The sequence below is a fragment of the Seriola aureovittata genome, chromosome 18 (genome assembly GCF_021018895.1).
Source record: "Seriola aureovittata isolate HTS-2021-v1 ecotype China chromosome 18, ASM2101889v1, whole genome shotgun sequence".
Classification (NCBI taxonomy): Eukaryota; Metazoa; Chordata; class Actinopteri; order Carangiformes; family Carangidae; genus Seriola; species Seriola aureovittata.
The window spans coordinates 13,442,986-13,457,108 of record NC_079381.1 but is presented as its reverse complement, the minus strand read 5'-3'; the positions used below and the strand labels follow the sequence as shown (position 1 = coordinate 13,457,108).

Sequence of the window (14,123 nt, the reverse complement as noted above, 5' to 3'; positions counted from 1 at the left end):
CAGTGGATGTTCAACCATGTTTGGCAAGTTTTCAAGTGATAAACCCCTGACCCATGACTCACTCACTTACAATCCCATGTGTTACTGTTCTATAAAACTTCAATGAATTGTTTATTAACCGTTAATAAAACATTTTAGTTGCAACATTTTAATACTTAAAATTATGCAATTGTAGAGTAGTATTGAATAACATTTACAGTACCTCATCACTGCTCCAACGATTAGCAAATGAAGGTCTTTGTTTCTTAATGCAGACAACTTCTCTCATGTCCTCATAGGAAGGATCAGTGGGCACAAGGTCGTGATAAGGCAGCTGATACTCCTCCACGATGCCTGCAGGAAAATCACATATGAGTGGGAATCAGTAGGCTCATTAAGAAAACACACAACCATACATAGATCATGTTTAAATGAGTTTTTCCCTGACCTCCAGAGATGCAACGTCGTGCCATCTCCCAAATGATGAGACCAAAACTATACATGTCAGCCATTATAAAAGACTGGAAGTAGGTCCTGTTCAGGGTCTCATCCAGCACTTCAGGTGGCATGTAGCGCTTGGTACCAACACGCAGATTGGGAGGGATATCCACCTCATTAGTGTCACTGAGGCAACAAGGAAGAATAGAAAAGGGTTAAGCCTATTTCTGCATGGTTTGGGAAATGTACAAGATACTTCTAAACGGTATTAAAAATTGGTGTTCAAAAGTCCAAAATTCAATGTTTTACCTGTTAAACTTGACAGCCAGCCCAAGGTCTGCTATACAACAAGATCCATTCTTTTTGACCAGGATGTTTTTACTCTTCAGGTCTCTGTGTGCGATGGCCGGTTTGCCCTGTGTGCCGTAGATCTCAGTGTGCAGGTGACAGAGGCCAGATATGGAGGAGTATGCCAGTTTCAGCAGAGACTTGACGTCTAAGGTGTTGGACTTGAGGTAGTCATATAAGGATCCATTCTCATGGTAGTCTGTGATCAGGTAGAGCTGAGTCCACGAGCCGGTTCCTTTAATGTCGGCTGCTATGAATCCTAAGGGTTGGAAAGTAGGGATGACAGGGCTGAGAAATGCACAAGCACATAGATAATAACACACATAGTTTTGGTGTTTTTGGGAACATTTCACTGACCTGCACCCAGTCCCTAAACTAACCCAGAGAGAGAAAAAACTTTAGCTCGTGTTGAATGATCAACACTTCACTCAGTCCTTATTTTATTAATTCTCCCTTACCTAGTATGTTGTCATGTCTCATCAGGAAAGTCTGGTAAATTTCAGTCTCTCTGAACCAGCTCTCTTCCTCCGTGGTGAAGAAGACTTTGACGGCCACTCTCTCTCCTCTCCATCTGCCCATCCACACCTCTCCGTATCGCCCTTTCCCGATCTGCTTAACCATCTGAATCTGCTTGGCGATGGTTCGCTGCACCTGGCAACAAATTATTGTAAAACAAATCTGTGTTTTATTTCCCTTTAAAAGCAAGTTTTTTTGTTTTTTTCACATCTTTAATCTGAACAGAATTGTAGATAATTGGAACATCATCATTGCAGTCACTTGGTAAAGTATTTTTAGCTGTGCTACCATGGACGCAACTTAAAAGGAGCATTTGATGTTATGTGAGCCCTCTGCTAAAGTAAAATTATGCCATAATTATCTATAACTGTTTATTAACTTTTAGGAGAATGGTGTATATTCTGTTATTGCTTTGCAAAATTCTGCAAAGTCATTCAAAGCAAATTGGGATAAAAACAAAAATCAACTACATTTCATATGTGTGAATAGTTGTAATGTAGCTTCTAATCTAATGCAGAGTTTTTTTTCCAGACAAAATGAACCGGGTTATTTTCATCATAGTTTTGCATATATTTGGCCTAAAGCAATATACTGTATATAAAATAATAGGATTTCAACAATATCTAGGTGAAAGTATGTGGTAATGCACTAATATATTAATGTAATGTAGACAGGCAGATGTGCATTGTTCTTTTCTTACCAGTAGAGGGAGTCCTGACCCAGAGCCAGACCCAATGCTCCGGGAATGCTCTATCATGTCCTTCAGAGACTCCCCAGGGGGGATGTAGGTCTCATCCTGCTCCAGATCGATACTGTAGCGTGGCTGTGACTCCTGCCGCTTATATCTGGCAGAGAAAGGTGATGCAATGTTAAATGCGCCTCAGGAAGTGTGACTTCGTTGATAGGTACGTGTCATCCTCAAGTTTCTCACCTGACATAGCAGAAGACGAGGATGAGACCGAGGATGATGCTGCAGACTGTGACTGAGATGAAGAGAGCCATGTACTGGATACTGCTGTCCACATAATCTAAAAATAAATATTGGGAAGATTTTAAAATATCAGTTGCATGTCCATTTTGATTAGTTTTATCCTTAACCTGCGCAATCCTGGTCTGAGCAAGAAGGAAAGTTGATGGTGACAGTCATATGTTCACTGTTATCAAATCCAACATCAACCTAATTTTTATTGGCAGGGACAAGCTCCTTTTCCCCCCTTCTTCCCTCTAACCCTGCTCTACACCCCCCCCCCCCCCCCCCTCTTCTCTCCCAGCTTGAGATCGATCGCATCCCCTTCCTGAATCCCACATATCAGGTGTCACACTGACGTCGCTACAGAAACCCCTGAGGCCTAAAGCTGCTCTGGGGCTCTAGCCTTTCTGCCGTGCCCCTGTCAATCAGACTCGCACAAAACAAAAGACTCATGAAGAGAGGAAACTTCATGGTGTGCACAGACCACAACTGCACACACAGTAAGAAGGATTAGCGGACAAAGAAAATCTGCAAAGTGTCTTATGAACTCCCTGCAGGCTCATTGAGATAAAAGGATAACTCCAATTTTAGTTAAACTTGGAAGAACAGTACATTCTGTCCTTGTGCATGGTTTTCCTGTGCAATGAGGGTTTATTACTTATATTTACTATTTATTTACTTATATTATATTCACACTTTAAATTCACCCTTAAATAAAGTTGTTTCGATAATTTGGCTATACTATTGACTGGTTTACAACCTGTCTGATCACCTGACCACTTGTTTCTTGCCCCGTCAGACTTTGTTCTCAGATCTCAGAGATTACTTTGGTGATTACAGTGTTATCCTAACTAATAGAAGTGATGGCCAAAACTAAATGACAATAAGTCCCAAGTTGTAGAAAACCAGAATCATCCTTTATTTCTCTCCAACTGACTTGACAAATCAAGTTGATCACAGTTTGCTTGAAGGGCATAACGAAGGATGTGAGGCTGTGTAAAAGTGTAATGGTGTGTGTGTGTGACAGAGACTGGGAGAGAGAGAGAGAAAGAAAGAATGTTTGTGTCTGTGTGTGTGTGTGTGTGTGTGTGTGTGTGTGTGTGTGTGTCGGTGTGTGTGTGTGTCGGTGTGTGTGTGTGTATGTGTCGGTGTGTTGCAGAGTGACAGATGGACAGATATCTCACATCCGTACTGAGGCAAGAAACTCAAGCAGGCCCTGGGGAGAGGCTGTCCTTTTCATTAGAGGGTGAGAGAACAAGCCAAGCCTGCAGGCTCTGTTTCACCTGCCCCTCTCGCCCTCTCTCTCCGTCTCTCTCTCTCTCCTTCTCTGTCTCTCTCCTTCTCTGTCTCTCTCTCCCCCAGCGGAGCAGCATGTGCCACTTCACTCCGGCACCACACTGTGGTTTGTAACAGTTTAAACTGTCACTACCCATCATCACCCAGCATGGCCTGAATGAGCCCGCTCTAAGAGCCACTCGCGCTTTAAAGTGGGGCAGGATTTCAGTGTGTGAAAACCTGTGTGAGCAAATATGTGTATGGGGTTGTGTGTGTGTGTGTGTGTGTGTGTGTCTTACCTGATGTCATGATTGGAGGAAGAGTGGGATGTAAGTCCCTGTTGCAATAGTCCTGATCTGTGCAACACTCAATAGTTCTCCTGAAACGTGAAATCCCTGTGTCCTATCACACACACACACACACACACACACACACACACACACACAAACATAAACCTCAAGTATTTCTACACACTAATGAGGACACAAGAGTAACAAATATTTACAGCCACACTTATTCCCAATGAGAACATTTTACAATATACCAAAGGTTTTTCCACTGTGTGTAAAGATAGCGGGCTGGACAAGTGTGATTTAAACACATCTCATAAATAGCTGAAGTGAGTCAAGGAAAGCTCATAAAGACTTAACAATGGCTCATGAAGGAGGACACACATACACCGGCATGTTGAAGTTTTCATCCAGAGAGGAATATAAACACATAAACGCACACACACGCAAACACACACACACAACCACAGCTGACTTACTCTGCACTGGAACTCGGAGCCACCCATTGCTAAACAACCTGAAGTGAGCACAGCCACACCGCCCTCCTCCTCCTCCACCATGGTGAAGCAGTAACCATTAGTCCTGCCAAAACACACACATCGTATTCGTCACTGTAGGTGTCGATGTTCGGGTTCAATAGCATTTTATTTACTTTGAATCCCATACAGAATCTACATATTGAGACTAAATGTTTATCAGATCTGTTTGTCTATTGCAAGACAAGTTCTCAAACTATAAATACTCGGGTTGGCGTGCTGGAACTAAAACATTTTGCCAGAGAGATTTCAGATTAGACTGATTTTAATGAATCAAGGTTGGAAGTGGTTTCAAAGTACATCCAGATGTTGCTGTTGAAACAGGGTAGACCTGTATCGTCCTGATTTTGAGTGCATTGACCAACCAGCCATGAATCTGTGACCAGCAACAGCTCAACAGTGCTTGGTGTGATAGTTTTTGGCTGTGCCAAATGCAGGAAAGTGAAGTTGAGCACACCCAGCCACAGACGTACAAATCTCCTTTTATCCAACTGACTCTTAACTCCCCTAGTTGTTTTAGCTTATCTATACACTCCTTTTATTGGAAGTAATGTAATAAAACATCAAGATTTTTTGTTAAAACTATACAGTCTTTGGTCTGTTGTCTTTTGCCCATCTTTCTTTCACACTGGTTGGTCAAGTCTGAACTGGGGATTTTACACTGTGATAATTAATGGGACTTTTAGATGGTTTGTTGTGCAAAACAAACAATTTGAAGATGTCCCCTTGTGGTCTAATAAACATTGTTGAGCATTTAGATATGTATTTTTTTTCATTTTATAATGAAAATATATAGTTATTATATGCACCTACAGGTCTGTAACACGATTGTACTGTATGCACTTTGCATATAAATCTCTCCAATGCAAATGGCTGAGCTGATGCAGGTGCTAATAAGCTGTGTCTGAAAGAAGACTGAGGGGCTTTCATTAAAGGAAGGAGTTAAAGTAAACATTTGTGTACTTCAGATCAGGTAATTAGTGTTTGTGTTGTCGTCTAATAGCATTGATACAGAGAGTTATTTTCATAGTGCTATTTCTGTGTGCTTCACCATACATGCAAGTGTTGTTGACTGATTTGTCAGGGCAGTGGTGGTTGCAGTGGCACCAAAGCATGTTTTGAGCTGAAACTGTGCTGCTGCCCTCCATTGCCCTTCGCTCCGATCCCCCCTTCCATCCGTTCTTCAGCATGGTGTCCAACATGTTGGCTGTGCAGAGAGAGAGAGAGAGAGAGAGTCTGGGTTTATAACCAGGGCAGAACAAAACATCTGGACACTTCTCTGGTTTCAGCAAAGTCAGAGGAGTAAAACTTATGTACACATACCTCTGGAAAATTAAAGATAGAATAAATCAAAAGCTCAAAAAAACATTTCTGCTCATTTCAATGTAATCTCATTTCGAATATATGTATGTATGTAAGTATGTGTATATGTATATGTATATATTCATCAGTTCTGCCCGCGCCTTGGCACTGTTACCATGGCAATGCAATCCACAGAAAGTGTGAATATGTGGTGCTGAAAGCAGCCCTGCTGTTCTGGACAGGACTCAATGTACCTGCATGAAGTCTGGAACCAGAATAACACTACTCACCAGAAAGAAGTCTTTGTGCTACTTGTGTTTGTTTGTGTATATGTGTGTGTATCTGTGCGTGCCTGCCTGCAAGTGCCACTGTATTTAGAGTGAGTGTGCATAGTGTGCATAGTGTTTAGAGGTGTCTGTGAGTGTGCAGTACATTGCTGCAATATTCAAAAGAATGTATTTACCACATTTGGCCCAGATACAAAACTTTCAGAGCCTGAGCTTCATAATATCATTAATAATTTTCTTAATGTCTATTACTGATGTAGTAGAATGCATTGTCAACAGATCTGACAATCAACTTAAAAATGTTTAAATACACTTGTTGAATGATTATACTGTATATTATGCATAATGTCTCGGTCTTTAAAACAGATATACTAACACATGTATAAAAAGATAAAAAGTAGAGTGTATATGTATGAGTATATCATTCACAGCTAACTGGATGTACTGTGTGTGAGTCTTTGGCATGTATCTGCTGAGAGAAGAATAACATTTCCAGCAGGCAATAGTTGCTGTGAACTCCTGTAACAAACATACACAACTGAGCCAGGGCAAGTGCAGTGATACGGTACAGGTGGACACACATAAACCAGGAGGAGGATAAATATTTTTGCTCCAGACTTGCTCATCCTTGAAAGTGTTAACTTTTGCAGCTGCCACTGAACATCGGACAAAGTTCAAGGGAATTTCGTTTTTGAGTTATTTAGTCGTTTAAATGACGGTCAGCCAGGAGTAATATGTGATGTGTGTCAATGTAACTGTTGAAATAAATGTTGATTATGAAAGTTATGCAAGTTAGGCTGGAAATAAACAATATTATCCTTTGAAGTGTTCAGCTTTACAAAAGTAAAATAAACAAACAGGCAAATAAACCTGCATAAACCAACAGACAAGTCATAGAGGAAAATAGATTCATGCAATATTCATTCACAAATGGATTACATGTGATTGTAAAAATCAGATGCAGCTTTCATCAAGAATATCATGATCAGGTGGAATTTTAAAAACATTAAAGCATAAGCTAATATCTCCAAAGAAATAATAATTAATAACAGTTGATTTGGCGTTTTATTATTTTAAACAATCTGTTGTGGTGAAAATGTTCAGACGAACAGTTGTAAATTATTTGTTTGACGACAGTAAAAATACCTGATGTGAAGATGTATGTTTTGCAGCGCTACATTTTTTTTATCCTTAATTATCAAGTAACTGAAGGTGCAGACTTTCCACCAGTGGAGAATAAAACCAGTTCTGACAGCAGCTCGTCCCTGAAGACCTCTGCGGTCAGAGAACTGAACGGTGTTGTGCCACATGAGATGGACGTCTTCCTCTCACTCTCACACTGTCTGTTAGATTCTCTCGTCCTCGTGCTCTATCCACTGCGGATTTTAGAGAACAGTAATAACCAAGCCACTGTGTTGTTCATTTACATTGGAAATTCTGAGTTTGTTTTCCCCAAGGAAAAGGTTCCCACCACTGTGGATGGGGTTGGGTTTTATTATAATAGGTAGAGGTAGATCTAAGCGGTCTGCAAAAACCTGAAAGCCAGCCAGCCATTGAAAAAGGGACGTGATGAAAAGGCTGAATCAGAGTGTGATAAGACTATAAACACACTGACTGTTCTTTAAGTAGTACTCTGTGTCCTTCCAACCTGATGTGTTACTGTTTCTGTCAGAGGGGAAGTTTGTGGAGGTGTTCTGATCCTCCCTCACAGTGGCCTTGGTTTTTCTATCTGCTCTGCAAGTGTGCTTTCAAAAACAGAAGAAAGGAATTTTTCATGCATTTGTCAGTCTTTCAGATACACTCCGTCCATATCAGCTTTGTTTTGTTTTTTTACGAAGGCGATAAGTGAGTAAAGAAGACAGCTGTAGGTCACCAGAAAACAGAAAAGCTGATGTCAGAGGCAGCGAATCCTGCTTTGGGGTAAACAAAGGGAGAAGACCGTGTCTGTGATCGACAGCCTTCACACTGACGAGCAAGAGCGAGCCCTGAAAAACTAAAAATCAGACAGAAGCACTGCCTTAGACGTGCACAGCAGGGATCAGTGTTAACCTCTCCATATTATCTTTGTCTCCCCTATAATTTCATATGCAGCAAATAAAATGTTAGAGCAAAATGCTTTGATCTATTCTTTGAAACCAAACTTAACATTACAAACAATTTAGTTATTTATGGGCTAAATTAGATATTGGTAGAGAAGATGACTTATTTGCTTTCTCCAACAAGCTTACAATAGGATTAAAGGACAAAAGAAGATTGTGCCCAACGGGTGTCAAACTATTAAAAGGTTGGTAGATGAATTGTGTTCTAAATGTACAGACTGTGGTCGCTTTTCTTGGATTTTGAGTAAGATAAGACTGTGCTCTTGTCAAAGAGGGGATTGTGTGTGTGTGTGTGTGTGTGTGGAGAGAGAGTTTTTCATGTTTGGTATAAAAGAGCGGGTTTACTACAGAGTCCCTGTGTGTTCAACAGACTATTAAAGAGGCTATAGGATTTTAAGTCAGCAGGAGTCTTGAGGGAGAGGCCATCTTTGTTACACTTAGTATAAGTTCTACTTACAAAGAGCTGTTCTTCCTAAAACACAGTGTTGATAAAATAAAAATCATCCAAGTATAAAATTACCTAATTTAATTCGTTTCTAAGACTATTCCATTGTCTGTCACACACACACACACACACACACACACACACACATCATTTCCCACGCTTTGTTTTCTCCTTCTCTTTGCCTTACACACACACACACGCACACGCACACACGTGCACACGCACACACCAAACAGACTTGCTGTGTCAGCTACGGGGCACACTCAAGGTCACCCCGAAATCTGATCCGCATCCCCCACACATTCCACAGGCTGCTCCTCAACCTAGACAAACACACACACACACACACACACACAAACACACACACACACACAAACACACACTCGCTGAGAATCGGTGTATTACACACACCGACAATATTACACAGACACACGCACACACACTTGAAGCAATTAGAAGTTACATTTAGAGAATTTCAGTCACAGCTCGTCACCATCTGCATCTTTGGGTTCAGCTTTTCTAAACATTAGTGCCGACACATCATCTGCTGGTTTCATGACTGTGTTGCTCCTCTCTTTTGGTCTCTGATCTAAGGACACAGCACATTTTTATAAACATGTGTATTGTATCACACACTACTGGATAAAGTCAGCTACAACAGCAGGCCGCATTTCATTGTCAAAGAAAACTGAGGGAGAGATAAGTGTTATACTTGGCTGTGTTATCACATTGAAAAGGCTGACAGATGATTATTACCACAAATAACAGATAGCATTTGACCATTTCATATCAGTTCAGGAGAACTGATGAGGTAAATGAATGGTTGCTTAGTCTTAAATCAAGGTGCACATACCGGGATGAGTCAGGATGAGTTCAGAGCATGTGTGACCTTAACATTTGTGAAACTGAAAACTAAAGCCAAGTTGTTCCTTTCATTTGGAGTCTAATATCTGTTCTGTATCGCTGTGCTCTGTGGAAGCATTGATCTGAAAATGTGTCCCACAAAACAATAATGTTTTCTCTTAACCTCCAGATTTAATTCCTGATAAATATTCATTTTGTCCACAGCTACCCTGGATTTGTTCTGTGCACTAGAAATAGGTGTGTGATGTCAACCTTACATGCAACTAAAGTTGTGCTTCACTGGAAAGACAAAGCAGGCAATCAATAAAAATATTGTTATAATAATGGGTTTTATTTTTCCATCAGGAGATAACTGTAAATCGATGTGAGATAGAATTACAGATGTTACCAGTAATAAGATTAGAGAGAAATGTTGACAGCGGAATTTCATTTCTATAAAACTGTGAAAAAAAAAAAAAAACATGGTTTAAAGTGTTCCAATTAACACCGCTGTTTCACAAGAGCCGACTTCACAAAAGCCGACTTCACAGCACTACAGCCATTTAATCTGTGAGCTGAGACCTTCACACAGACTTTTCATCATGAGCAGAGGAGGAGGACATGAGAAAAAAAGGGAGATAAGTTACTCCAGGTGGCCATGATAAATCACCTCCTCAAAGGAGACATCTTCCCCAGTGTCTCCAGAATGCACTCTGACCCCGAGGGGGTCACAACCAACCTGCAAAGGGGCCATACATCCTCCTCCACCCTACCACCCCACCCTCATCCCTCTTAACCCCCTACAGGCTTCAAAGACCTCTGCCACACGAACCCCTCCACACATGTGCGCATATTGTACATGTGCGCACACAAGAGCGTGTCTGAGGAGCGCATTCCTCACTCTCTCCACCATCTCTACCTCCGCTGCTACACCCACATCAGGTCATCTGTTTTCACCATGCAGCTTCCAGCAACCTGTTCTGTGTTTACTGGCCGTGACCAGACTGCCTTTGTGGAGGAATGAGATGGTCACTTTGAGGTTCCCACTGCCTGCAGCAATAATGAAACAACAAATTTATGGAGGGAGACCTGCCTGCCACAGCTTCATATTGTTCTCCAAAATTATTCCACCTTCAGAAGAACTAGTTCGACTCTCAGACTAGTGGCATAGAAAAAAAACTTTACACATGGGTGTGAATACAGCAGAGAGCTGCTATATCCACAACAAAATACTCAAACACAGACAGACGCATTCACAGGCAGACAGAGACAACCTGACTTTCACTGTATCACTAAATGTCAAGAACAGGCACACACACACAAACGCACGCACGCACGCACACGCACACACACACACACACACACACACACACACACACACACACTTAACGTACACAAGTGTACTGAATTGTCCCTAACAATATTTGAGTGAAGTTGTTTGCACTATGTTTGAAGTGGTGTCTTATAAGATCATTCCAATGTGCCCTCCAAGAAGCTACGTCTCAAAGACAACCGATTAAGGCATGTTAGCATTTCATTGACTGAATGGGCGGGGGCTATTTGAAGGCTCAAGTGATGTGAGAACCCATATCAGCAGAAGAATGTGAACTGATGTTATTTAACCATGTTAGCTAGGGTTAACTAGCAAGCTAACCCTGGCTTCTGTCTTCTGTAGGCTAGCAGTCACATTGTTGCAGGAATAAACATAAAATGGTCGATAAAACCCATTAAATGTCAGCATGAATACTATGACTTTTCTTATGCCTTAATATACTATGAAGTTTTTATGCCTTACTATGATATTTTTATGTCTTACTACACTATGCCGTTTTATGCCTTACTTAACTATTTTTTGACGTAGTTATGCCTTACTATAGAATGAGGTTTTTTGAAGTTTTAAAACCTTATTATACTATGACATTTGTTGACATTTTTATGTCTTAGTATAGTATTACGTTTTTTGAAGTTTTTATGCCTCACCATACTATGACATTTTATGCCTTACGATACCATGACGGTTTCTGACATTTTAATGCCCTTACTATACTGTGACGTTTTTTTGATGTTTCTGTGCCTTTTTATTCTATGATTTTTTTTTTTATATTTTAATGCCTGACTATAGTATGATATTTTATGCCTTACTATACTATGATGTTTTTTGACATTTTTATGGCTTACTATACTATGATGTTTTTTTGACATTTTGATTATATTTTTCTGTAGTTTTTATGCCTTACTATAGTATGCCATTTTTGACATTTCTATGCGTTATTACAATATGGTATATTTATGCCTTACTATACTATGACATTTATATATCTTACTGTAAGATGACCTGTTAATGGGGTGGCATGGTGGAGTAAAGGTTCTAACTGTTGCTTTACAATGATAAGGTTATAAGTTTGATTCCCAGGCCTCGTGCTTTTCTATGTGGAGTTTCTCTATGTGTGGGATTAATCCACCCTCATTCCAAAGACTATCTCAGTTTATGACATTTTCATGCCTTAATATTCTCTGACCTTTCTTGACATTTTTATGCCTTACTATACTATGACATTTTTTAATGTTTTTATGCCTTATTATACTATGCCGTTTTTTCACTTTTAGGGCCTTATTATACTATGTTGTTTTTCCACTTTTTTGCCATACTATACTATGTTGTTTTTTCACATTTTACACCATACTATACTGTGTCTTTTTTGTAGTTTTGGGGCCTAACTATGCTATGACGTCTTTGTAACTTACTATACTATGACGATTTTTGATGTTGTTGTCCCTTATTATACTATGTCGCTTTTTTCACTTTTAAGGCCTTACTATACTATGGTATCTTTTGATGTTTTTATGCCTTATTATACTACGTTGATTTTTCACTTTTAAAGCATTACTATACAATATCATCTTTATACCTTATAATACTATGATGATCTTTGATGTTTCTATGCCTTATTATGCTATGTCGTTTTTTCACATTTTTTGCCATACTATACTATGTCCTTTTTTTGCTTTTAGACGTCTTCATAGCTACTATACTATGACGTTTTTTATGTTTTTAATCCTGACTATAATATGCTCTTCAGAGCCGGCATAGGAGGGCAGTGCTTAAAGCTGTGGACTCCCAAGGAGAAGGTGATGGGCTCAAGCCCCACTTGAGACCTTTCTGAATAGAACGTTCATGAATTCCTTTTCCCTTTGTGGATTTTCAGCTATCTCTGGCTTCTATGCCTGAGTAAACCATGACGTTTTCATACCTTACTACACTATGGCACTTACTTACTACACTTGTTATACTATGTCGTTCTTTCACGTTTTTTGCCATACTATACCTTGTTGGTTTTTTTTCTTTTAAGGTCTTATTATACCATGAAGTCTTAATATTTTGCCATACTATGACGTTTTCTGATGGTTTTATGATTTATTATACTTTGTCATTTTTTAAAATTTTTTGCCATACTGTACTATGTTGTTTTTTTCACATTTAGGGGCCTTACTATGCTATGACGTCTTCATATCTTACTATACTATGAGGTTTTTCTATGTTTTTATGCCTTTCTATACAATTACCTTTTTTTGCGTACATACCATTTTCCTTAGTACCTTCCAAGACTTTTATGTCTTAAATCGTGACTATTATGTGCTCTTAGGAGCTAGCATGGTAGTACACTGGTTAAAGCTGTGGACTCCCAACGGGAATGTGTAGGGTTCAAAAGGGTTCTTTTAGGGCCTTATTATACCATGACATCTTAATACCTAGCCATACTATGACGTTTTCTGATAGTTTTATGCTTTATTATATTTTGTCATTTTTTCAGTTTTTTGCCATACTATACTATGTCGTTTTTTCACGTTTTTTGCCATACTATACTATGTTTTTTTTTTTGCTTTTAAGGCCTTATTATACCATGACGTCTTCATACCTTGCGATAATATGACGTTTTATGATGGTTTTATGCTTTATTATACTTTGTAATTTTTTCGTTTTTTTTGCCATACTATATACTATGTCGTTTTTTCACGTTTTTTGCCATACTATACTATGTTTTTTTTTTTGCTTTTAAGGCCTTATTATACCATGACGTCTTCATACCTTGCGATAATATGACGTTTTCTGATGGTTTTATGCTTTATTATATTTTGTCATTTTTTCAGTTTTTTTGCCATGCTATACTATGTCGTTTTTTCACGTTTTTTGCCATACTATACTATGTTTTTTTTTTTTGCTTTTAAGGCCTTATTATACCATGACGTCTTCATACCTTGCGATAATATGACGTTTTATGATGGTTTTATGCTTTATTATACTTTGTAATTTTTTCGTTTTTTTTGCCATACTATATACTATGTCGTTTTTTCACGTTTATTGCCATACTATACTATGTTATTTTTTTTTGCTTTTAAGGCCTTATTATACCATGACGTCTTCATACCTTGCGATAATATGACGTTTTCTGATGGTTTAATGCTTTATTATATTTTGTCATTTTTTCAGTTTTTTTGCCATGCTATACTATGTCGTTTTTTCATGTTTTTTGCCATACTATACTATGTTTTTTTTTTGCTTTTATGGCCTTATTATACCATGACGTCTTCATACCTTGCGATAATATGACATTTTATGATGGTTTTATGCTTTATTATACTTTGTAATTTTTTCGTTTTTTTTGCCATACTATATACTGTCGTTTTTTCACGTTTTTTGTCATACTATACTATGTTTTTTTTTGCTTTTAAGGGAATTATTATACCATGATGTCTTCATACCTTGCGATAATATGACGTTTTCTGATGGTTTTAT

General features: G+C 38.9%; 1 protein-coding gene across 1 annotated transcript in view; it reads right to left on the bottom strand.

Annotated features, from left to right (window-relative positions):
- The window catches only part of bmpr1bb (bone morphogenetic protein receptor, type IBb), a 68,682-nt gene that overhangs the window by 1,777 nt on the left and 52,782 nt on the right, over nt 1–14,123 (bottom strand). Inside the window, exons 5-13 of the mRNA XM_056402955.1 lie at nt 5,409–5,559; nt 4,296–4,398; nt 3,826–3,928; nt 2,213–2,309; nt 1,982–2,126; nt 1,224–1,416; nt 727–1,024; nt 428–603; nt 203–333 (exon numbers count right to left, since the gene is read on the bottom strand). Coding sequence (XP_056258930.1) covers nt 203–333; nt 428–603; nt 727–1,024; nt 1,224–1,416; nt 1,982–2,126; nt 2,213–2,309; nt 3,826–3,928; nt 4,296–4,398; nt 5,409–5,559 — 1,397 coding nt within the window. The remainder of the gene's footprint in view (nt 1–202; nt 334–427; nt 604–726; nt 1,025–1,223; nt 1,417–1,981; nt 2,127–2,212; nt 2,310–3,825; nt 3,929–4,295; nt 4,399–5,408; nt 5,560–14,123) is intronic.